This window comes from Adiantum capillus-veneris, chromosome 25 (genome assembly GCF_014529385.1).
Source record: "Adiantum capillus-veneris isolate H3 chromosome 25, ASM1452938v2, whole genome shotgun sequence".
Classification (NCBI taxonomy): domain Eukaryota; kingdom Viridiplantae; phylum Streptophyta; class Polypodiopsida; order Polypodiales; family Pteridaceae; genus Adiantum; species Adiantum capillus-veneris.
Genome location: NC_140955.1, coordinates 89,859,833 through 89,884,560, shown reverse-complemented (window position 1 = coordinate 89,884,560; position 24,728 = coordinate 89,859,833). Strand labels below are relative to the sequence as shown.

At 46.5% G+C, this 24,728-nt stretch overlaps 1 protein-coding gene across 1 annotated transcript in view; it reads left to right on the top strand.

The window, feature by feature from the left end:
* Nucleotides 1–24,728, top strand: part of MED6 (RNA polymerase transcriptional regulation mediator-like protein) — a 120,414-nt gene that overhangs the window by 30,973 nt on the left and 64,713 nt on the right. The window contains exon 2 of the mRNA XM_086499483.1: nucleotides 14,791–14,965. Within this exon, the coding sequence (XP_086355609.1) occupies nucleotides 14,791–14,965 (175 nt within the window). The remainder of the gene's footprint in view (nucleotides 1–14,790; nucleotides 14,966–24,728) is intronic.

Here is a 24,728-nt window from a genome sequence, read left to right as displayed (position 1 = left end):
GAATGGGAAACGAGTCAAAAGGAACTCGTAATGTGGCAACTCTGTCTGCTTGCACCGAATGGTAATCCGCCACACTGACCACCTTTGGAACCCAAAACGACGTTGCGAGATGTGCTCCAGATACTCTCTTTCGAGAGAGTTCGGAGGTTCGGGAGAGTACGTGGGAGACGGAATCCCCTCTGGTACTTCCGGAACAGCCTGCTTTGGAACGGATGCAGGAATATGTATAGGCGCAGGGATCTTTGCAATTTCCGGCTCTCGAGAATCTGGAATTAGTATGATGTCGGGTTTCGGCGAATCGGAGATGATTATGATCTCGCGGGGAGGAGGATTTTCGGGAATAATTTCTTCCACCACGTCGTCTACGTATGACAGATACGGAACAGGCACATCGTATGCGTCATCGTCCATGAGAAAGTAAAGCCCGCGACGCGTAGTGTGTGGCCAGAAGAAGAAATCGCAAGAAGGCCAGCGTTGCACAGTTTCGCTGTGTTGCTGGTTCGTTGCGTAGAAGAATTTGTAGCCATGCTGTATAATGTGGTTAAGTTAATGAAACACCGCTTATGGCCGGTCACCCAAATTTGGGGCGGCGGGCACTTTTAATAAATTATAAGCTTATGAAGGGTCAAGCAACCAGTGTAAATTATTAACCCCAACGGAAAAAAACTCAGCAACGCTTCGTCAGCCAGCGTGGAAGATTTCGTGCGCTGTCGCTTGAGATGTCGCTTGGTAATATGCTCTGCTGCTTGGGAAGAGGTGCGGCGCACAACACTACATGTACCGGCTGTACATACGAGCCTTCGGATACATTCCACACATGAATTCTGGGTACGCCACACACTCACACACACTACTGTCTGCCCTCTTTATATTCCTTTTTTTTGTTTTTCTCTGAATTAAAGAGAAAAGTTAAGAGTTACGGCATACACGTAGGCAATTGGCCACCATCTTTCCTCTGCTGCCATACAACTCACTAGGTGAGGGTTGCGGGAAGGGTAGGCAACGACGAAGCTAAGTATACGCCAAGTCCAAAGGCCCCGGAAATTTTTTTGCTCTTATACCACTGTGAAGAACACGCTTATTATGTGTGTTTATTCATACTAAAACTTAAAAGAAAAGTGAAACTCTGAACAAAACTTGAGAACAAGAGACTCAGAGACTGAATGTTTGATTGATTGAAATGTGTTACAATGGCGTTCTTATGTAGAATCTGAAGAGACACAATGAAGAGACGTGACCCTTGGTCAAAAGACATGACCCTAGGTCAATAGTCGTGTCTCTCTGCTGTAGAGTCGTGACCATTCGGCGTAGAGGTGCAGCCATTCGCCGAAGAGGCATGGCTATTCGCCGAATAGATGCGACTCTTGGACGAAGAGGTACATCCTTTCGAGAACAGGGGTCTCTAATCTGGTACGTCTTTGTATCTGCAAGAGAACCAGGCAAGAAAGGTAATACAATCATGAAGAATACGTCACAATAATGACAAGAGCGGAGTACAAACGTCAACTGCAGGTTGACACATGTGTGAAAAGATTGATCAGGTCTCTGGAGACTTGAGATTTGTGAAACACTTGAAGGATTACCCGATTGATGAGATTCACATGCGTGGCATCAAGCCATTAATTCTCCTCTTAGGTCGGGAGGAATGCTAAAAGGACAGATGAGTGTAGAAAAGCGGAAGCTACACTCGCAGAAAGAGCTGGAGAGAGCTCTTGACCAGAAGACAAGCCAGAGAGAGTTCTAGAGCAGCCAAAGAGCGCGAAAGAAAAGGAAAGACGAAAGCAGGATTGGTACCAGACTGTGTGGGAACCGATCCTGATTAGATGGATGAAAGTACTGAACTTTGCAAAGCGTGAGGCAATGTGCGAGACGAGGAAGCCCTTTTTATTTCTTTGATGGAGGAGCCAAGGCCAACTTTATTTCAACCGAATTGGCGGCTCGACTTGGGTTTACGTCCGAGGAAATGGGGCCACCAACCGAGGCTGTTCTAGCGGCACTTGGACGGGATGTTGCCATTACACCTGTCATTGGTAAACTTCGGTTGCATTGTCAGGGGTATTTGGGGCACGAGGACTTTTACATCATGCCTTTGGAAGGGTGCGACATCCTCCTAGGAATCCCTTGGTTCCACAAGAACAGCGCCGTGGTCGATTATAGGGCAAGGAAGGCGATCTTGAAGAATGAGAAGGGCAAAGAGATTGTACTTGATGTAAAACTGAAGGGCGAGTTCATCCCGCTTGTATTAGTTTCAGCCGTTTCCAAATTAATGAAATTCAGTTTTTTTGAAAGAATTGAATGACAATCAAAGGTCAAATATGACAGACCTCAAAAAGAAACAAAAAGATTTTCTTCAAGCTCAGGCTGACTTTTTCTCGGAAGGCTTACCAAGAGAGTTACCTACTCCAGCCTCCATGATCATTGATTTGATTCCAGGTAGTACACCACAGAACCGACCACCTTATTGAGTTAGCTGAGCCCAAAATAAAGAAATAATGAACTAGGTAAAAGAACTTATTGAGAAGGTCTCATCCACCCTAGTACTTCACCATTCTGTTCGCCTGTATAGCCCAAAATAAAGAAATAATGAACTAGGTAAAAGAACTTATTGAGAAAGGTCTCATCCAGCCTAGTACTTCACCATTTTGTTCGCTTGTATTGCTGGTTTTGAAGAAAGATGGATCTTGGAGAATGTGCATTGACTATAGAGCTCTCAATAAAATCACCATAAAATTAAATTCCCTATCCCAAGGATCGATGATATACTCGACAAACTTCAGGCGTCTACTTGCATTAGTAGAATCGATCTGAAGAGTGGATATCATCAGATCCGAATTGCTCCTGGGGATGTCTACAAGACAGCTTCAGGAGGACTTTTGGTTTGTACGAGTATTTGGTGATGCCCTTTGGTCTCACGAATACTCCGGCTACATTCAACTGCATGATGGATAGGATTTTCAGAGAGTACCGATAATTTGTGGACACTTTCTTTGACGACATCATCGTCTTTTCCAAGAGTGAGGCAGAGCACAAACACCATATGTTACAGGTCTTTTAAGCACTACGGCAACATAAATTGGTTGTAAATGCAAAAAAGAGTGATATTTTTTTCTTGCGAGAGAGACACTTTTTTGGAACACATCATCTCAGCAGCAGGTGTAAAGATGGACCCGGCCAAAGTGGAGACCATTCGTGATTGGCCCGATTTGAAGAATGTTCATGAATTTCGAAGCTTTTTGGGTTTGTGCTCTTACTATCTGTCAGGTGTAGGGGAAGAGAATAAGGATTTACTCGGATCTAGTACTCCGCACACAAACACAAGGGACACTTTACTTCACTTGAAAGAACTGAAAGAAAGAGAGAGACAAGAGAGAGAAAAGAGATGACACAAGGATGTCGGGTCCCAACCCTCAAGGGTCCCCTTGCTCTGTTGCTAGATCAAGTACTTTCTTTATTCTTGCACAAATGCTACTACAATGACTAAGTGCTGAGATGCAGATGCTAAGGGGTACTGATGCTGTGGTAGTTGATGAATAGAATAGAGGGGGCCATTGGCTCAATGCTTGATCCCCCTGTCGTCTTTAGAGTTTGAGTTGATCTGCGACCTTTTGAACTGTGGGTACGACTGTGTCGACGACGACGACGACTATGACGATGACGACGATGATGTCGTCGATTTGCGATGACGATGACGAAGGTGTCGTCGTCAAGATAGGGACTGCGATGACGATGATGATGTCGATGGCGACGTTGGTGTCGACGACGACAGCGTCAAGGCTGAAAACTGAAAACGCTAGATGCTCTGCTATGGATCTTCTACTGTGGTGGTACTACGGGGCTGATCTGCATCCGCCAAGAGTCGTGCAAGGGCTGAGAATGCAAAACGCTGGCTGATCTGGGCTGGAATTGCAAAATGCTGGCTGATCTGGGCTGGAATTGCAAAATGCTGGCTGTCTTGGCTGAAAACTGAAAACGCCAGGCTGATCTACGGCTGGTTGGTCAATGCGGCGAGGAACTGCAACAGGGAGTTGCGGTCCGGCGAAGCTAAGGGCTGAAAATTGAAAGCGCTGGTGGCTGTGGGCTGAAAACGCTGAACTGTTGAGAAAACGCTGGGGAGCCTAAGGGTGCCTGCCGGTCTGCTGCGGTGCCTGCCCTTTCTGTGCTCGTGCTTCTTCTGCTTCTATTGAGTGCCCAATGGGTTTCTTTTATAGATCTTTAGCAATATGCCCTACCTACTTTTCCAACAAACTTACAAAAAGAATTCCAAGTCATTTTTAATAAAATGACTTATAAGAGGTGGTTCACGCGGTAAGATGCTTGCATGATGAGATGAGTGTTCTTGTGCAAGAGAGGGTATGAAAGTGTGACTGGCCTGGACATGCACGTCCTGCTAGAGGCTCACAAAGGTGCTAGGCTCAGTCCTAAGCTAAGACTCATGCTAGACTATGGCAAAAGCGTGTCCACGTGGCGCAAGTGAAGTGTGCACGCGACACTATCAGGGGTTCATTCGAAAATTTGCAGAGATAGCTTCTCCTTTGCATGTGCGGACTCAAAAAAGGGTTCATTTTACTAGGGGACCATCAGAGATTGCAACCTTTAGACTCTCGAGAAAAAGTTGACAACGGGACCAATATTGGCTTTGCAAAGGCCCTTTGAAGTTTACTGTGATGCATGTGGTCATAGTTTGGGAGCATTCTTGATGCACGAAACCCATGTCATAGCGTTCGAGAGTAGGATGTTTTCACGTCCTGATCGGGTTACATAGATTTATGAGAAAGAGCTTTTTGGCAGTTATCCATGCTCTACAGTCGAGGCATTTTCTACTTGGGGCCGACTTTACTGTGCTCACAGATCATCAAAGTTTACGCTACTTCTTGTCTTAGAAGCAGTTTTCGGAAAAGCAGATGAGGTGGGCTAACATTCTGTCACAGTTTCATTTCCAGATTGTCTATGTTCAGGGACAGAAGAATTTAGTGGTAGATGCGTTGTCTCGCAAGTCCTTGGTTTTGGCTATTTCCGCGATCCATCATAGAAGCTTCTAGGATATGGTAGATCGATACGCCATTGATCCTGATTTTGTAGACATCTTTAATCGGTTGCAGAGTGGGGAGACAATTGTGGGCTACTCCATACGAGACGGCGATTTGATGTGGAAAACGATGTGTTACAAAGCCTTTGAGGGAAAAGGTTTTGACAGAGTGTCATTGTCCATCTGTTTTTTGGGCCACCTCGGCATAGATACCACCTTGAAGTGTGTTGAGCGTTACTTCTATTGGCCGAGGCTCAAAAAGGATGCGGACGAGTTTGTTTGCAGTTGCTTAGTATGCCAAAAGGTCAAGTTTGATAGGCACAAGGCACCAAGACTTCTATAGTCTTTATCCATACCCTCCCGTCCCTTGGGAAGCATTGCCATGGATTTTATTTGACCTTCCCAAGACTCAAAATGGGCATGATGACATTTGGACAGTCATGGACAGATTCAGTAAGCAGGCTCACTTCAATCCGGTAAAGAAGACAGTTAAGCTCGATCGTTTGGCGAAACTGTTTGTTTCATAGATTTTTCAATTACATGGCATGCCAGACTCCATACTCTCGGACGAAGATCCCCGATTCACTAGTTTGTTTTGGAGGGCAATCGAGGAGAATATTGACACGTGGGTGCGGTTCTTGTCCTCGTTCCACCCACAGACAGACTGGCAATTCGAGATAGCTAATTCACAGATGAGTGCTGGCTGAAAACGCTGATGGTGAGGGTCTTGAAGTGTTGGCGATGAGTGCTGAGGTGCTGTGGGCACTGGCTGCCCTTGTGTGTACTCGATTTTGATGATCCTAAAAGCTGAAGGTCGAGTGACTCTTTTATAGGTTTTTAAGCCATTTGTCCTACCTACTTTTTATGAATGTCGTGTCAAAGTCACTTCTTAATAAATGACTTAAGTGATTGTCCATATGCCTATATGCTTAAGTGACTGTACTATGCAAGTGAGGGTATGCAACTATGACGTGCCATATCATGCATGTCCTAGAGGCTAGCAAAGTGCCAGGCTAGATCCTAAGGTATACTAACTAAGACTGATGTTGACCTGTAGAGCAGTAGCTTGTCCACGTGGCTCAAGTGCAATGCGCACGTGACAAGAAGCTTCCATGGTTAGGAATGCTTCCTTTTTGTTGAAGGGGAACGCTCATTAGTGGTGGTCCACACTTTTGTTGCAAGGCCAAGCAGTCGGAACATGGCTCGAGTTCAAGCAACTTTGCACATCTTTACCACCCTTTGAAGCAGATGTTCTCTCAGCATGGAACCGGTTGCTTGTTGAAGAAGAGGATAACCCTTAAGGACTATAAATCAAAATTTTGGAACTCTTTAACGACTAGTTACTCTGGAAGAGTAGTTGAAAAAGTATCATTGTGGGCTGCCTAAACGTTATTGTTTGAAGCAAAAGGCCACAAGCATTCAACAGATCATAGATCAACATGCCTGGGGAGAAGCTGACCTTTGGAAGAAATGGAGGAAATTCTTTAGACATAGCAGATCCTCGCACGTAAAGAAAAGGCCTTCTATTGAACGGTAAGCTCAAGGTCTAGTTAGTCCTAGTTGTAATTGCATCGGCAATTTCAAAGTTCATAAGAGCATGCCAAAGATAGATCAAGAACTCTACTTGTGACAAAGAAGCTTTTGTTGGTGAAAGTAAGAGATGAAAATTATTGAAGGATTCTCAATTTCTTTTAAAAGGAGGATTAGGAGAGATCTAGTAACCGGTCTTCAGATACTTAGTGGTGATACACTTGGATAGGTATAAGAACAGTGAAAGGTAAAAGGGTAGATCTTTGTGAATTATTTGTAGGTGGGCCAAGAGTAATCTGGAGATGCCATGCAATTTGGGTGAAGTAGAGCACGTACGACTATACTCTTCCGCGTAGAAATGAGAGTGAGATTCAAGACAGTTATGGCGACCAAATTGGGTAGGCGGCTGCTGGTTCGCAAAGTCCAGGTAGTTGTAGCAGAATACTGCAAACAACACAGCAAGCTTGAACAAATTCGGCCAAGTGGCACTGCTGGTTTGCAAAGGCCAGCGGAATACCAGCACTGCAAGCTTGAATAGTAGGCTGAGGGCTGAAAATACAAAACGCTAGGGATGCTGAATGGAATTTGCAATCTTGACAAGGCTATGGTCTGATTTGCTATGGCCGACGTCGAGGATGGGCTGATGCTGGCTGATTTAAAGGCTGAATCTGAAAACGCTGGCTGATCTGTTGTCTTGCTGAAAACTGAAAACGCTAGTACTGATTGGCTGGACTTGCGATGGTGTGCCGAGGCTTTGGCTGAGAACTGAAAACAATGGTGCTGATGGGCTGATTGGGTGCAAAAACGCCAGTCATGCGGAGGTACTGCGGGTACTCAATATTGGTATTGAGGGTATTGACCTATCCTTGAGAGGTGACCCCTAGGGTTACTTATATAGGGAATTAAAGCTGGGTCAGGCAATGCAACTTTAGATCCCACGATTTCTAAAAATGTCACTTATTAATAAGTAAAGAAACTCTCTTATAAGAGGTGAATTTGGGATTATCTTGGATTCATCTAGGTATATCACTTATAAGAGGTGCTTAACATGCAAATAAATACCTGGGCTGGGTACTAATGCAAGTGTGTGGGAACACTCCCCAATGGCTACACGTAGCAGACACTGGCTATGCTCATGTGCAATTAGAGGGTATGCAACTAATTTTAAATGCCTGGACATGTAGGTCCTACGCATAGGCTCACAAGGGTGCCGAAACACTTCCTAGGCTGTCCTTAACCCTAGAAATAGGAGTTAGCTTGTCCACATTGCACATAGGGTTTGATGTGCACCTGACAATCGTGTCCAGATAGTATGATAAATAGAACAATAGTCAGACGTAGTGCAGAACAAGCACATGAATAAGATGGTGTCTCCATTCCGCTCAAAAAAATCACGATTTAATCTTGTTATGGTGGCCGCCCAAGAAAGTGGTCGGCCAGACTATGTAAATACGCCTTGGCAAGACCAGACAAACAGAGACGGGTGAGGCATAGAAACATGAGATTTTATAATGCTCTAGATTGGTCAAAAACCCGAGATTTAACGCTTGTTATTAAGTATAAGGTTTAAAATCTTTAAAATGAGGGGCCACAACATTAAAAAAACTCAACCAGTAAGAAACGTGCAACGTGGGCAGTTCTGTCAGTTCTCTCTCTCCATGTGCAGCACCAGATGGTGCAAAAATCACATGCAAGGCTATAAGAGATGTAGCGCTACTCAATTGGGAGGTCTCTGCAGCAACGCACACACACACACACACACACACACAATTTCCTCTCTTAGCTCTAAGTTCAACCCTCTCTCTCTCTCTCTCTCTCTCTCTCTCTCTCTCTCTCTCTCTGCACCAGCGCGCGTACCTGCTGCACCAGCGCGCGTACCTGCTGCTGTGCTGCTCCAGGCACACTACTGCTGTACTGCGCGCTGCTGTGTCACCCCAGCTGCTCAACGCGCCCACCCCACCTGCACAGCACCCCCAGTACCCGCCTGTTGCTGCCGCTGTTATACCAACCTGCTGCTGTTGCTGAACTGCCTCTCCTTGCTACACACGTACTTCCTCTCTTCCCCTCACGCAGCCCCTCCTCGCAGCCTCCCCCTCACGCAGCCCCCCTCCAGCCTCCCCCTCACGCAGCCCCTCCTCGCTCCCCATCACGCAGCCATCTCTCTCTCTCTCTCTCTCTCTCTCTCACACACACACACACACACACACACGGATACATACCCACACACACACTACACACATACACGCATACACACACGTACTCCCTCTCTTCCCCTTCTCCCCTCTTCTTCACAATATGAAGAGAGGGTAGCTTCGAAAACAACCATGTCTTCCCCCATCATCAAGACGCCGACATTGACAATGAAGACAACCTTCATGCTCACGAACAAGAGGCTTGCACAATTGGAGAAGGACATGAAAGAATGGTGGATGGAGAGAGAGATATGGAGGGAGGAGAAAGCCACCTTCATCAAGCTATGGAACGAAGAGAAGGAGGACATGAGAGCGGAAATCCAAAACCTCAAAGAGGAGAAGGAGAGAAGGGAACGGGAGAACGAGAAGGAGAGGGAGAGATGGAGGAAAGAGCAAGAAGAGATGAAGGCACAAATCGATCTCCTTCATGCTTCCATCACATCCCTCACCCCCGAGGAAGGAGAGATTAAAGAGGAGGCTAAGGAAGCCCTCAAGGAGGAGATCACCAAAGCCCTCACCGCAAGCATTGAGGACAAATTAGAGGCCACTAAAGAAGGATGGGTCGAAGTGGTCAAAAAGAATATCAAGAAGGTAGCAAGAGAGGAAGCCCAAAAAGATGAGGTACTCATCGTACACACAACCATCGAGGAGGAGAAGATGCGACAAGCTCGCCGTCTCAATGTGCGAGTGACCGGCATCAAAGAAGAAGAAGGGTCTACACCCGAGAGCGATGGGAAAGCTTTATGCAAGAAAGTGGGATACAAGGAAGAAGAGATCCCTTTCTCCAAAGTTTGGAGAGCTGGCAAAGATCCAAAGAAGAGAGCTCTCATCCTCCAATTCGCCTCCGAGGAGTCTCGAACTTCTTTCCTCCGAAAGAGGGTCATCTTGAGAGGGCTAGAAGGCCCCCCGATTTATCTTGATGATGACCTCACAAAGATGCAACAAGATCACCGTCGCGCGTGCATGCCTAGAGTCCACCAAGCCCGCAAAGAAGGGAAGAAGGCAGTATATCGAGATGGTAGGGTTATCATTGATGGCAAGACCATCGCATAGGAACTCGCGGCCTGTGGGACACACGAGGAGATTCATGTCACGGTTTGGAATTGCAATGGAGACCTATGGACACACCCAGAGAGACTTGAGGAGGTGATGAGAGGTCGAGACATCATTCTACTTACAGAGACACACGAGAGCCCAGAGAGAGGGTTACCACGGATACATGGATTCCAGTGGGAGTCTCTACATCGGGGATGTATGCGCCAGCACACCACTCGCGGTTCAGGAGGAGTGGCCATACTCTTTAGACAGGGGCTTCACAGCAGACTACAGATTGTTGCCCGGGACCCACAGGCCCGCTACATGTGGATTCGCCTCGAGCTCTCACGAGACAGGATCGTCTACATTGCCCTTTGCTACTTTGCTCCCACAGGCTCCAGATTCGCCCCTATTGAGCAGGAGTCACCGTACGCATGCCTCACGGAGGAGATTATGGAGTACTCCACACTGGGTGAAGTCTTCCTTATGGGAGACTTCAATGCTCGTACGCGCAGTGAGCAGTGTGAGGCATATGACCACGAGGACCCAGAGGCACTACACACTCTAGATGAGGAGGCTACTATGAGAGATACAGCAGACAGAGCTCCAGTCACAGCCTACGGACGACATCTACTTCGACTTGGCTCCCAGCACTGTCTCGTTATTTATAACGGGATGGCCCAGTGGCCCACCTCAGGGGGCCTGACTTGTATGCCACATGGAGTTACAGAGGGAGGGGGGAGTACAGTCGACTATATTCTGGGACCCAGGGAGGCTACACACCTTATCACATCCTTCACCATTCCACCCATACGCATCGGAGCCGACCACACATACCTCTCTTTCTCCATCACCGGAGATACCATCCCACAAAGCTCCACAGCACACACTCCACACACCACCATCCATTTCACACATGAGCTAGCCTCTCTTTACTCAGCCGAGGTCGAGCATGGCCTATGCCTCCTCCACCCATCCACACCACTCTCAGTTCTCACATCACATATCTCTTCCGTTCTCCACACTTCAGCTATTAGCTCTTTTCCACACACCACTCACACAGGACGCACTCCCCCCCCCGGGACTATGCCTCAGAACCGCTAGTATGATGATGAGTGCAGAGAGCTATACCGACGTCTCCGTGCACGGCGAGCCTTAGGAGAGATCACAGAGAGAGAGGCCAGACGGCATATGAAGACGCTGACACGCCAAAAGCGGCGAGCATTCGAAGAGGCACAGGAGCTTGAGCTATACCGCCTATTCATGAGCATGGATAGCGCGACGGCATGGCGCACCCTGCACGAGCCACGTCCGACTACAGATATTGAGGATCCACAGATATGGCATGATTATGCAGAGCGACTTTATGAGGTGCCAGGGCAGCCTCCTATCCCACAGCCACACGAGCCATGCCCCACGTGCTCCTCCTTTACAGCAGAGATGGTAGAGAGGGCCATACGCCGCATGCAGCACAGACGATCAGCTGACCATACTGGATTACAGAGTGAGCACATCATTTATGCGGCCTCCACTATAGCCCTGTTGATTGCACATGTCTTCAACCGGGCTATAGGGGAGGGCTTCCCAGAGGAGTGGACACAGCACACCATAGTGCCTATCCACAAATCTGGCGACACCCTGGACCCAGGGAACTACAAGACTATCATGATTGGCCACACGATGGCCAAGCTATATGGAGCAGTACTTGAGGCACAGCTCAGCTGCTACGCAGAGACCGAGGGTTTACGAGCTCCAGGCCAGGCAGGTTTCAGACGAGCTTTCTCCACCACTGATCACATCTTCGTTCTGCGCTGCCTCATTGATGGGGCAAAGGCGCGGAAGAAGAGGCTTTACTGCTGCTTTGTGGATTTCCGCAAGGCCTTTGACACAGTCCCACGTGAGAGACTCTTCCAGCGCCTTCACAGCATTGGGGTACCAACAGAGATGATTTGGGCCATATATGCTCTCTACGAGAGGGTGACGGGTCGAGTTCGTTGCCCAGGCGGTTTTTCAGAGACCATTGCTAGCACCATTGGTGTTAAGCAAGGATGCCCACTCTCCCCGACACTCTTTGGGCTCTACATCGACGAGATCTCCGACTACATACTGCGAGCAGGGGGAGAGGGGAGCGACTTGGCAAGTACTCCCGTCCACATCATGTTATATGCTGATGATATTGTGTTGATTTCAGAGTCACCCGAGGGCTTGCAACGCCATCTTGAGGCCTTGGACGAATTTAGCACACACAGGGGGTTGACTGTGAACCTTGGCAAAACCAAGGTTATGATCTTTCACACATCCAGTGCAGTGAGGAACGCTGCCACCTTCACAGCAGCAGGAGGACAGGTTGATGTAGTCACCTCCTATGTCTACCTTGGCATCACATTCACCAGCCTACCAGGACCCTTCACTATGAGGCAGGCTGCTGCTGACAGGCTCACCCGAGGATATGCAGCTCTGACCATGCTAGAGCGGAGATGCCACCAGGCACACTTTCATGAGCCCCGCACGAAGGGGTGGCTTTTCGACACCTTAGTCACCCCGGCCCTGATGTACTCTGCGGCAGTATGGGCACCAGGATTGACAGCTGACCAGTGGACACAACTTGAGAGGCCACAGGTATGTATGATCTCACGCTTGCTCCGTAGCAAGAAGACAGTGCCACATGACATTATTAGAGCCGAGCTCGCCACACCACCTATGGTTGTAGAGGCACTATTCCAGACAGTCTGCTTCATCCAGAGGATGAGAGAGCTATCTCCTGACAGACTTACTCGTAGAGCATTTGAGGCAGCTATACAGCTATCAGAGAGTGGGCATGAGAGAGCATGGTACTCACAGGTCAGAGCATGGTTTGAGGGACACGGTCTTGACATGGAGAGCCTACCACCATTCCAGTACGACCCCCACTCACCATATGTTCACCTCTCTCGCAGTGAGAGGAACTTGGTATTGAGACAGGATCTGTGGCAGCTATACACTAGGAGAGTCTGGGAGTCACCTGGCTTGGGGACGAGGATGTCAGATTACAGAGACCAGTTTCTCACCATATTGTCTGGGGGGTTCATACAGAGACCACGCTATATGGACACATATATGCCACATAGCTCACGGGTGGCGATTGGTCAGCTGAGAGTGGCTTCACACAGGTTAGAGATTGAGATCGGGAGACATACTGGTGTTCCGAGGGAGGAGCGAGTCTGCAGAGCCTACACAGAGGAGGTGGAGAGTGAGGAGCACTTTGTATGTAGATGCAGAGCATACACTGAGATCAGAGGCAGGTATGAGGCCTTATTCAGAGGACAGCCCACTCTCCGAGAGATCATGGACTCTCGAGATCAGAGACAGCTCAGACGTTTCTTACTAGAGATACAGAGCCATCGGGACACACTACTACAGCCACACACAGCTACACAGACAGAGGGGAGACAGTCGCAGCTCACAGACTTCTTTCAGAGGATTGCCGCCCCTCCCTCACCAGACACTCAGAGGGGAGTGACACTCCCATAGGCGGAGGTGAGCCGAGCTAGACGACGACCACGAGTCACAGGCTACAGGGGCGCGAGCTTCCACCACCGACAGATCGAGGAGATCCGAGCCCGGGAGCGCCGTGCCACTGAGGAGCGAGTAGCTCAGATGAGGGCTGACCCGACAGCTTTCATCCGGGTAGCCTTGGCACCAGCTCTGCCCATGTACCACATCTTACATCCCCCCATTAGTACAGGATGGAGCTAGATAGCTCGATGCATTCTCATGATTGTACTACCTTGAGCATATAGACATGCATATACCCCTAGAGATAGAGCTCCATCCCTCCTCAGATACTCCACTACCTACATTCAGTTCAGTTTTGTATCAGTTTTGTTTCATTTGTCTTTCCGATAGACGGATGACATACACACCATGTACATTTGATTTGTCTCATAGGCCGATTTCGGCCTGACATAGACGTTAAAAATCTTTCTTTCTTTTCTTTCTTTCTTTCTCTCTCTCTCTCTCTCTCTCTCTCTCTCTCTTCAATGATTTCATTGTCAAGGGTCCATGAAGGCCGTGCAGACGTTATAGAACTCGGGGCGAAGGTGGAGGGCAGCCATAGGAGCTTGTGTGCGTTGCCCTGGGGGAATAGCTCCACTTAGACAAGTGTAGTATCCGCTTTGCACACTAATTTCAGCACTCTGACAAATTTCAGAAGCAGTTTTCAGCCAAGGTGAATTCTCTTGGGCATCCCCTACACAAGCAGATAACAGAAGGGACCTCGCTTGCCAAGAAGATTCCATTACGAAGCAGGCATGGCCGTTTTCGGCTACAAGTATGACAAATTTCGACCAAAAGGCTCACAAATACATGCATTTTTATGCATCAGAATAGTCTCCGGGATAGAGAACAATGGAAGCTGTTCTGGTTCTTGTGCTTATAACAGTTTAGAATTAATAGAAAATCTCCTTGAGGGGGGGGGGGGGGGGGGCAGCCCATCTTCTGGCCCCTAGGGCTGTGTTTTTTTTCTGCATTGTTTTCTTATTCTGTGCGGAATCCTACATGGAATAGTTAAATTAACCCTAAGATATTTAAGTGCACACTTCGTTTCTGTGACAAAAAGTGTTGAAGTAGCAACGGAAGTCGACAATGTGGAAAAACTGGATTTGATGAAGGTATTGTGTGTCCACGGGCTTGAAGCAATGAATAGCAGCATTGAGCACTTGCTCTCTTCTCGTGCGTACTATGTAGAACTTACTAGTTTTGTGAGTATTTGTAACTTCACCTTTTTGCCTTCTCTGTCGTCTCCCTTGAGTCCAGTTTTGGCTGTTATTGACATCATCAGTGCTGGTTCCATCATTTCGAATTTGCTTGCGTGCAGTTGTTGTTTCAATTGTTGTTGAGATTACAGCTGTCATTAAAATTGTAGTGCTGGTTGCATCTTCTAGGATTTTCTTGCATGCAATTGTATTTAATCAGGATATTGCAATCTTGTCAAGCCATCATTTCTTTTATTTTTTTGTGGCTGAACAGGAAGATGACAGGAATCGAGTACATGCTATATGAAGTTCAAGAACCAAATTTATATGTATTTAGGAAGCAAAAAAGGGAGAGTCCAGAGAAAGTAATAGCCATTTCAGGGTACTACATTCTAGATGGCTCAATCTATCAAGCTCCAAATATACATAACGTTATAGGGTCAAGAGTGGTATACATTTTTCTCTTTTGTTCTTGATATAGACCCTCATTATTATTGTTTGTAATTTCATTATTAGTCTCAGTAAACACAGGGATATCTTACTGTCACTTCTTTTTTGTGGTTGCATGCATGGGTGAATTTTAGCATTCTTTTACAGAAGAGGTTCATCTCTTCAATTTGCAAAGTGCTTCTTTACCACAAGTCATAATTGTACTTACGAAAGACTGTCCCATATTAAAACAGGCCATGCAGTACATGCTCATTCACGGGGAGAGGACTTATTGCCACTTTTTGATTCATAGGCCACATTGACCTCTGATAAGCACTGGTCTTAAAAATTGTAAGATTGAGTTTATATGCGACTGCCCTGTTCTTACACTTGTTTTCACTTCACGAGCCCATTGCAGCTCTTCTCCTGGATGATGCATGCGTCATTTGCATAGTTTAGCCAGCGACAATAATCATCTTGCAACTCTTTTTGGTTTTCAAGCAGTGAGGGATCAACACAATTCAGCACCACCTTTGACTGACTCAAACCCAATAAGAAATGGAGAGTGAGTGGAATTGGCAAAATTGAGGAGAAGGATAGCTTAAAGTGCACTTACTGCTCAACCCTTGAACTGCAGTATGCTGTTAGCTTGAAGCCCAGCTTGCAGGTTATGAAGGGGCTGCAATAACTGTGGGCCCTGGGGCTGATCATTGGGCTCTATGCTTGTGGATACCAAGCTAGCACTTGTGAAGAGGTAGGTACACGCTGATGATGGTGAGGGGTAGTCTGATCATTGGGCTCTCTGCTTGTGGATACCAAGTTAGCACTTGTGAAGAAGCAGGTACACGCTGACGATGGTGAGGGGCAGTCTCAATTCTCTTCTTCTTCTTCTTCTCTCTCTCTCTCTCTCTCTCTCTCTCCCCCCCCCCCCCCTGCAGCTCCACGCCCCTCCTGCCCAGCCCCCCTCTCTCTCTCTCATGGTCTCCCTCCATTGGGCTACCATTGACCCCTTTTCACATGGCCTCTCCAGTGGCTATAGCCCGCCTCCCTCTCAACATGAAGTTCTCAATTACCAACAAGGGAATATCAACACTTGAAGTTGAAGTGAAGGAGTGGAAGAAAGGGATGGAGGCAGCCTTCCTTCAAAAGATGGAGGAATGGAAAGAGGAGAAGAAGAACCTATGCGAAAAGATTCCTCGCGTCGAAAAGCAAGCGGCTTCACAAGAAGCCACAATCCGAACTCTCCAAGGTGAACTACTTGCAGCAAAAAGTGGGCGGCTTGAAGACGGCGAAATTCAGCCATCCATGATGGAAGAATTGAATACCATGAGAGAAGAAATACGGGTTATCAAGAAAGATGAGGAGAAGAAGTCATGGGCCGCGGTCATCTCCGCAACACAAAAGAAAGTAGAAGAGGCCGAAAAATGGATTGAGGTCACCAAGAAAGGCAAAGGTAAGGAAGCTCCTTGTACACCCACTCTTATTAACATGACCCTCGAAGAGGAACGAAGGAGGAGGACGCGTGCTCTATATGTGAGGGTAACCGGCCTCAAGGACAAACAATGTGGAAAAGAGGTCAATTCTTCACACACAAAGGCATGGAGAGTGGGCAAGGAGAGTGGTGGCCCGGGAGAATCTTCAAAAGAGAGAGCTCTCATACTACGCTTCCCCTCCTTGGAAGAGAAGAAGAAATTCCTGAAAAAGAGACCTACTCTCAAGAAGACGGGTATTTTCCTCGGTGATGATTTCACTCTCTCACAGCTTGCGCATGTGAGAGAGGTAATGCCAGAGATTACGGTGGCAAGGGAGAAGGGAAAGACGGCCTTTTACAGAGATGGTCGGGTGGAGATTGTAGAGCGGCACTCTACATGACGGTGTGAGACCTATGGGACCACACTGAAGATGGCTACTTGGAATTGTAATGGATCTATGAGGTTGGACGTTGGTGCCTTTGAGGACAGTTTCAAAGAGAGGGACATTGTTTTTTCTTAGAGACTCATCAGGCCCCTGGACAGCTTATGCCACATGTGGTGGGTTACAGATGGGAGACAGCCCATAGGACAGTTGCGAGATCTGAGCATGGGAGTAGAGGTTCAGGAGGAGTAGCAGTGCTATTTAGCCACTACTACGTATTGTACGGAGAGATGATCATGCTAGATACATGTGGGTGAGGCTGAGAGCTGACACAAGCCGGTTTCTATACATTGCCATATATTACTTCCCCCCAGTACGTCATTATATGTTGCACCCAGAGGACATTCGCCTTTCTCTATGCTAGATGATGATATATGGGAGTTTTCTAGGGATGGTGATATCATCCTCCTAGGGGACTTCAATGCCCGAAAGGCAACTCTCAGACGGTCTTCTACGACATTTCAGATGAGATGCTTAGAGAGCTGGATGTAGGTGACTTGGGGCTTGACAGATGCTCACATGATAGAGAGCAGACGGAGTATGGGAGATACCTCACGGAGATGACGACCACACATGGGTTAGCCATACTTAATGGCTTACAACGATTTCCTGGAGCAACCGGTTTCACATGCTTTCCACACAGACACGGGGCCAGTACAGTGGACTATGTTATGGCACATCCGAGCTTTATTCCTCGTATTCAGGATTTTATAGTGGGAGCCAAACCAGTGGGTGTAGCAATGGATCACGCTCTTTTGACATTGTCCGTTTCATTTGAGTATGGTACAACTCAGACATCAGGAGGCAGGTCACATACCCGTTATACATTTACACCAGAGACTGACTCGGTTTATATAGAGGAGATCTATAGCCCTCTTTGCACAGCTAGTCGTGGTCTCTCAGTGGAGGAGTGCACCACTTTACTGACTGAGACACTTCATGGTGCAGCATCAGAGGCATATCCAGGAGGTGACATTCTGGGAGCATGTCCCAGAATAGTTGGTATGATGAGGAGTGCAGAGAGATGAGAGCCTAGCTCCGGAGAGATCTTCTTGTAGGAGTCATCACTTACAGATAGTCTCGGATTGCTTCCCGGCGCCTTGTGCGATGGAAGAAATGAGCTTATTTGGCCAAGATGGAGCGAGACTTGTATCAACTGATCTTGAGTAGAGACTTAGGAGAGGCATGGCGATTCTTTCATGAGCACTCCCCTCCCCCAGTGATTACTTCTCTTGATGTGTGGGGCCAGTATGCAACATTGTTGTATACAGATCCTGGACAAGATCCCCTTCCAAATCCTACAGAGCCATGCCCACCTACCAACACCTTCTTTACCACTGAGATGGTAAAGAGAGCCATTGACAGGATGAGGACCAACAGGGCATATGATCATGATGGCCTAGTAGCAAAGCACTTTATACATGCTAGAGATATGCTGGTAGAGGTTCTTGCAGTGTTGTTCAATCGTGCCATGTGTGAGGGATTACCTGAGACTTGGAGGTTGTCTACTATTGTGAATTACCGCACTATTATAGTTGGGCACACATTGGCACGGTTGTATGCATCCAGTCTTGAGCAGCAGTTGAGTAATTGGGCAGAGGGTGAGGGTATACGAGCAAAGGGCCAGGCCGGTTTTAGGAGGGGTTTCTCCACTCTTGATCATATTCTGATACTCAGAGCCATCATTGAGGAGGGCAGGTCACATGTGAGACGGATTTATTGTAGCTTTGTGGATTTCCGCAAAGCATTTGACATGGTACCGAGAGCTCGATTGATGCGAAGATTGCGGAAGATGGGGGTGCCCGTAGTGTTGATTTGGGGGATTATGGCTCTATACAGATCAATGATGGGACATGTACGCACCCGGGGGGGGATATCTGATTTAGTTTACTCCACCATTGGGGTGAAACAGGGTTGCCCATTGTCTCCTACTCTATTTGGTATGTATGTTGATGAGGTGTTTGATTACATTGACAGAGAGGGTGGAAAAGGTGCCCAGCTTGCAGGGACGTGGATCCCATTGTTGTTATATGCTGATGATATTGTGTTGATCTCTGACTCACCAGAGGGTATGCAGCGACAGTTGGATGCATTACACAGTTTTGCAGAGGATAGTGGATTGTCTGTAAACCTTGTTAAAACCAAGGTTATGGTGTTTAACACCACACCACAGTGGATGAGGAGATCAACACCGACTTTCACATATGGTCAGGAGATTGTAGAGTATACAAATGCATACACTACCTTGGGGTTGTCTTCACTGGGCCGAGGTTTTCTTTGGGGAGAGCAGCAGAGACTAGATTGACTAGAGCTTATGCGGCCTTGGGAGGCTTGGAGAGGATGTGTTCGCAGGTTCAGTTCCAAGAACCTGGGACAAAGTTACGGCTCTTTGATATGTTAGTAGCTATGATGTATGTGGTGCAGATATGGGGTGACCTGTAGGCCAAGATGGTTGGAGATGTATGGAGAGGCCCTTGGTATCTATGATCTCTCGGTTGATCAAAGCCAAGGCCTCCGTACTCCCGCTATCATTCGAGCAGAGCTAGCTGCCCCTCCTATGGAGATTGAAGCGCTTACCTGATTAGTCTCCTTTGTGCACAGCTTGTGGGATACTACTAGTTATAGATATGGTAGACTGGCCCTTGAGTCTTCCAGGCAGTTAGCTCTTCAGGGGGACACTTCATGCTGGTATGCACAGATGACATCATGGTTTCGGATACATGGCTTCACCATGGACAAGCTGCCCCCTTTTCAGTACTCTCTTCAGACACCCTCCATGTCTCTTACATGGGTGGAGATTACTAGACTCATTCGACCTAATCCAGCTGGATACCAAGAGGACATGGATAGAGCTGCCACAGGAGTTGGACACGAAGCTGGCTTCCTATAGAGAGCATCTTTTCCACCTCACAGGAGATGGGTTTGTGATTCGACCCAGCTACATGGATACACATATGTCTCATGGTTTGCGGTGTGCCATTGGTCAGATATGCACATCCTCACATCAACTGGAGATTGAGACTGGTAGATTCAGAGGGATACCGACAGAGAATAGGATATGCCACTTATGCCAGCTAGAGCCAGAGACAGAGCTACATTACATATGTCATTGCACAGTGTACTATGAGATTCGGGGCCGTTTCTGTTGCTTATTCAGAGAGGGTTTCGGTCCTTTCTCTAGGGTCATGAGTTATGAGGATCAGAGATGTCTTGGGCTATATCTACTTGAGTTACACAGATATAGAGACACTTTACTGGGAAGAGCTGGAGAGAGACAGTCCCAGAGACGGATTACAGATTTCTTTTCACTAGATATGGGACAGCCAGAGGAGCAGCCATCACTGCAGAGCTCGGCCCACACTCATTTGACCACTACCGGCTCTCTCATAGACCAAGCACTGGAGCTACGGAAATCCAAACGGCCACAATTGAGGAGAGGGGCTACACAACATCGACGGAGACTACAACAGAGGATTCGAGCCATACTCTCTCGACATCCAGAGTGCAGATGAGGATGGATTCTAGTAGTAGTGGTATTTTTGTTATAGTCTTTTTGTACCCAGACATGGTATCCGATTCACAATTTTGTAACAGTTTGGTCTCATAGGTCATTTTGGCCTTTTGAAGACGTTAATATAACATTTCATTTCATTTCATCTCTCTCTCTCTCTCTCTCTCTCTCTCTCTCTCTCTCTCTCTCTCTCTCTCTCTCTCTCTCTCTCTCTCTCTCTCTCGCGCGCGCGCGCGCACAGTCGCACTAGGGTTTCAGGAGACAGCAGGGTGCTCGTGCAGGGCAGATCGCTCTTTCCCTCTCGTGCTGCCTCGGTTCTAGGTGCAGACAGTATTAATGACACCCTAGGGTTTCAGGGCAGACAGCAGGGCAGGTGCAGGGCAGATTTCATGCTAGGGCTTCAGGGCAACAAAGGAGCAGCAGTTCAGAGCACGTGAGCAGGGTAGACGGCCACTCTCCGCAGGTCACGAATAGGAACTGCCATAAACTTAAAAAATCAAAGGAATTTTCAGAATTTTTGAATTTTTGAAAAACTGTTGGACCTTTCCCCATTCTGACCAATAGGAATTAAGTAGCCCATTGGGCTGCTCAATTCCTATTGGACCCCTTCACGGGCTGTCCAATAATCATCCGGGAGACTTAATTTTCATTGGTTCTTTCTCTTAAGTGTTTTAAAATTAATTAGGCTAAATTTACTCTAACCTAATTCTCATTGGTCCACTTCAAAGGTCATCCAATAGGAATTGCAAGGAATACCATTAATTGCAAGGAATAGAAGAGAGGGTCTTTCAACACCAAAACAGCACCGGCTCCTGTCAAGCTTCTAATAGCTCAATAGTGGTTATCCTTTAATTGTATGCCTTGCATCCATCTAGCATCTTCAAAAGGATAATTTTTAAACTTAATAAGATATCGTCGGATAGTCTTACCGCCTCTTAATACCTTGTCTTCATGTCGGAGAATGGACTCGGGCTGCAGCACCTCCTCTTGGTCCTCGATCTCCGATGGGTCTTCAATAGTTGATTCTTTAGGTGGCTCTCCTTTGTAAGGCTTTAATAGGCTCACATGGAAAGCATTGTGTATGAGCCAATGATTGGGCAACTTGAGTTGATAGGCCATCTCATTGATTGGCCTAAGAATCTGGAAGGGACCATAGTACCTTTTTGCTAGTTTAGCATAGTACTTTTGGTGGCCCGTAGGATTCTTGCCCGTCGTGTGCCTTAATCGAGCCTTGGGAAACTTTAACAAGACCCAATCGTTTTCTTTAAAGGCTTGGGCTCTTCTGTGCTTGTCAACAGTAGCCTTTTGCCTTTGCTGTGAGATAGAGATAGCATCCTTAATCTTTTGAAAAGATTCTTGTAGGTCTCGGCTATACTCATCTGCAACGAAGATCTTCCCGTGTACTTTAAGTAGCAAGGGACTTTTTGATCTTCCCTGAATTACCTCGAAAGGTGCTTTTCCCGTGGAAGTATGTACAGTGTTATTGTAAGCATACTCTACTAAGGGTAAGTACTTCTCCCATTGGGATCTTTGATCTACTTCCGTTACATAGGCTTTTAGTAGATCGAGAATGGTTAGGTTAGCTATTTCACTTTGGCCATCCGTTTGTGGATGATAGGCCGAAGAGAAGTTTAGCCTTGTCCCTAAATTCTCAAAGAAACCCTTCCAGAAATTACTGGTCATTCTAGGATCTCTATCCGACACTATGGAGATTGGCAAGCCATGGTAGTTGAAAATTTGTGAAATGAAGAGGGTTGCCATTTGATGGGCTTTGATAGTCTTTTTGACAGGTATAAAATGAGCTTGTTTACTGAACCTGTTTACTATCGTTCATATTCCCGTATTCCCATGGATAGACTTAGGCAATCCAAAGATAAAATCCATGGATATGCTCTCCCATGGTGAATTAGGGATTGGCAAGGGTTGAAGCAATCCAAGTTGCTTCCCTCTATCAAATTTTGTCTTTTGGCATACCACACATTTAGAAACATACTCTTGTATGTTCACTTTCATTGTAGGCCAATAGAAATATGTTTCAATTCCCTTTAAGGTAGACTGAATCCCCCTATGCCCCGCATAAGGTGGAGCATGAGATTCATACATTACTTTCTCACGTAGTGAGTTAGTAACACATAGTCTATTGCCATAGAGAAGATAACCATCTTGTAAAGTAAATGGTTCTTCTTTCTTCCCTAATGCAAGGGCTGAAATCACATCTCTAAAATCGGGATCAATAGCGTACTCATCTATCATTGAAGATAGATCATTGTGAGTTGCTATGGAAACCGCATTCACTCTCGGCCGTCTTGAGAGTGCATCAGCTACTTGATTATGCTTGCCAGCAATGTGAGCAATATGAAAATGAAATTGCGAAAGGAAATTTGCCCACCTCATTTCTTTGTCGGAGAGCTTGGTCTGCGTCATGAAGTACTTAAGACTTTGGTGATCCGTTCCCAGAATGAAAGGAGTCCCCAATAAATAGTGCTTCCATGAGTCTAAGGCATGTAGAACTGCAAGGAGTTCCTTTTCATATATGCCTAGAGCTTGCTCAACAGGGTCGAGCCTTCGACTCTCATAGCCTATGGCGTGCCCTTCTTGGAGCAAAACAGCTCCAAGGCAATCACCACAAGCATCACATTGAACCTCAAATGGTTTTGAGAGATCCGGTAGTGTAAGCACAGGTTGAGAGATAAGCTTTTCGAAAGCATTGTTCTCCTTAGCAGACCATGTATACCTGACGCTTTTCTTTGTTAGGTCATGTAATGGTCCCGCAATTTGTGAGAACTTTTCTATGAAGCGTCTATAGTATGCACACATACCTATAAAGCTTCTTAGTTCATGAAGATTCCTTGGTTTAGGCCATCCTTTTATTACCTCTAACTTTGATGGATCCATTTGGATGCCATCTTGAGAGATAATGTGACCTAAATACTGAATCTCTTGCAAGAAAAATTCACTTTTCTTTCGATTAACATAAAGTTTATTCTCTCTTAAAACTTGACATATTACCTGGAGGTGTTGCTTTTGTTTGTCTAATGAATTAGAGTAGATCATAATTTCATCAAAGAACACTCCATTGAAGGTTCGATGAGGCCTGAACAGCTTCTCCATCAAGCGGTTGAATGTGGCTGGTGCATTGGTCAAGCCAAAAGGCATGACAATGTATTCGTAAAGACCAAATGTGGTGCGAAATGCGGTCTTTACAATGTCTTGATCAACTATCCTTATTTGATGATTGCCACTTTTTAGGTCAATCCTACTGAAGTAGGTCGATCCTTGTAGCTTATCAAATAGGTCTTCTACCCGTGGAACGGGAAACCTATTCTTGATAGTGATTCTATTTAGTGCTCTATAGTCGACACACATACCATATGTGCCGTCTTTCTTTTACACTAATAGCACCGGTGAGCAAAATGGAGATGAGCTAGGCTTAACCATGCCCTTCTCAACTAACTCATGCACTTGCCACATAATCTCCTCTTGTTGAGCTTGAGAAACTCTATAAGGAGGTTTGTTAGGCAGTGAACTTCCTGGAAGAAGTTCAATTGCATGGTCATCATTACCTCGTTTAGGAGGTAGCTCACAAGGGATGTCGTCAATAAAAACATCTTGATACCCCTTGAGAAAATTGGATAACTCTAATTCCTTTTGGTTGCTTTTATTTTCTTTTGCTAAAGCATTAGGTTCATTTGAGAATCTTTAACAAAAATCATGTACATGGAAATAGAGCTCTTTATTGACTTGTTGAAGGCTGGTGTATGTACAATGGGGATAGTGTTACCCATTTCCTTAACATCTATATACATGTCTTTTTCCCTGAACTTAAAGGAGATTCTTCTTTCAGGAAATTTAACATCGGCAGCCAGGCGGTCAAACCATGGTGCCCCTAGGATTACATCCTCATGCTTGGGAGGAGAGATAAAGAAGTCCTTTTTGTGCACATAGCCTTGGACATGAAGCCTCAATTTCCCGATTAAGGGAGTGACTGAAGCTTCTTGCCCCTTGAAGGCACTATCTGCGGGTACGACATCTCCCATCTCGTAGGATTGTATGTCTAGCTTGGTGGCCAACTCTATAGATATAAAATTGTGAGTAGAACCAGGGTCAAAGAGAATAAAAGCATCATGTTCTCTTACCTTTCCCCAAGCATGGCATAGAGGAGATCCTTTGTGATGAATTTGGTGAGTCTCCTCTTGGATTTCAACCAAGGAATCTCTAAGAGGATCTTGGCGGTTGTTCTTTTGGGGACAAGCGCGGTACGCATGCCCTTGTTCGCCGCACTTGAAACACCGGTTATCCTTGCGATAAGAGAGTTTGTTCTTACCTTTGTAAACTCCCTTCTCTTTAGCTTTGTTGGA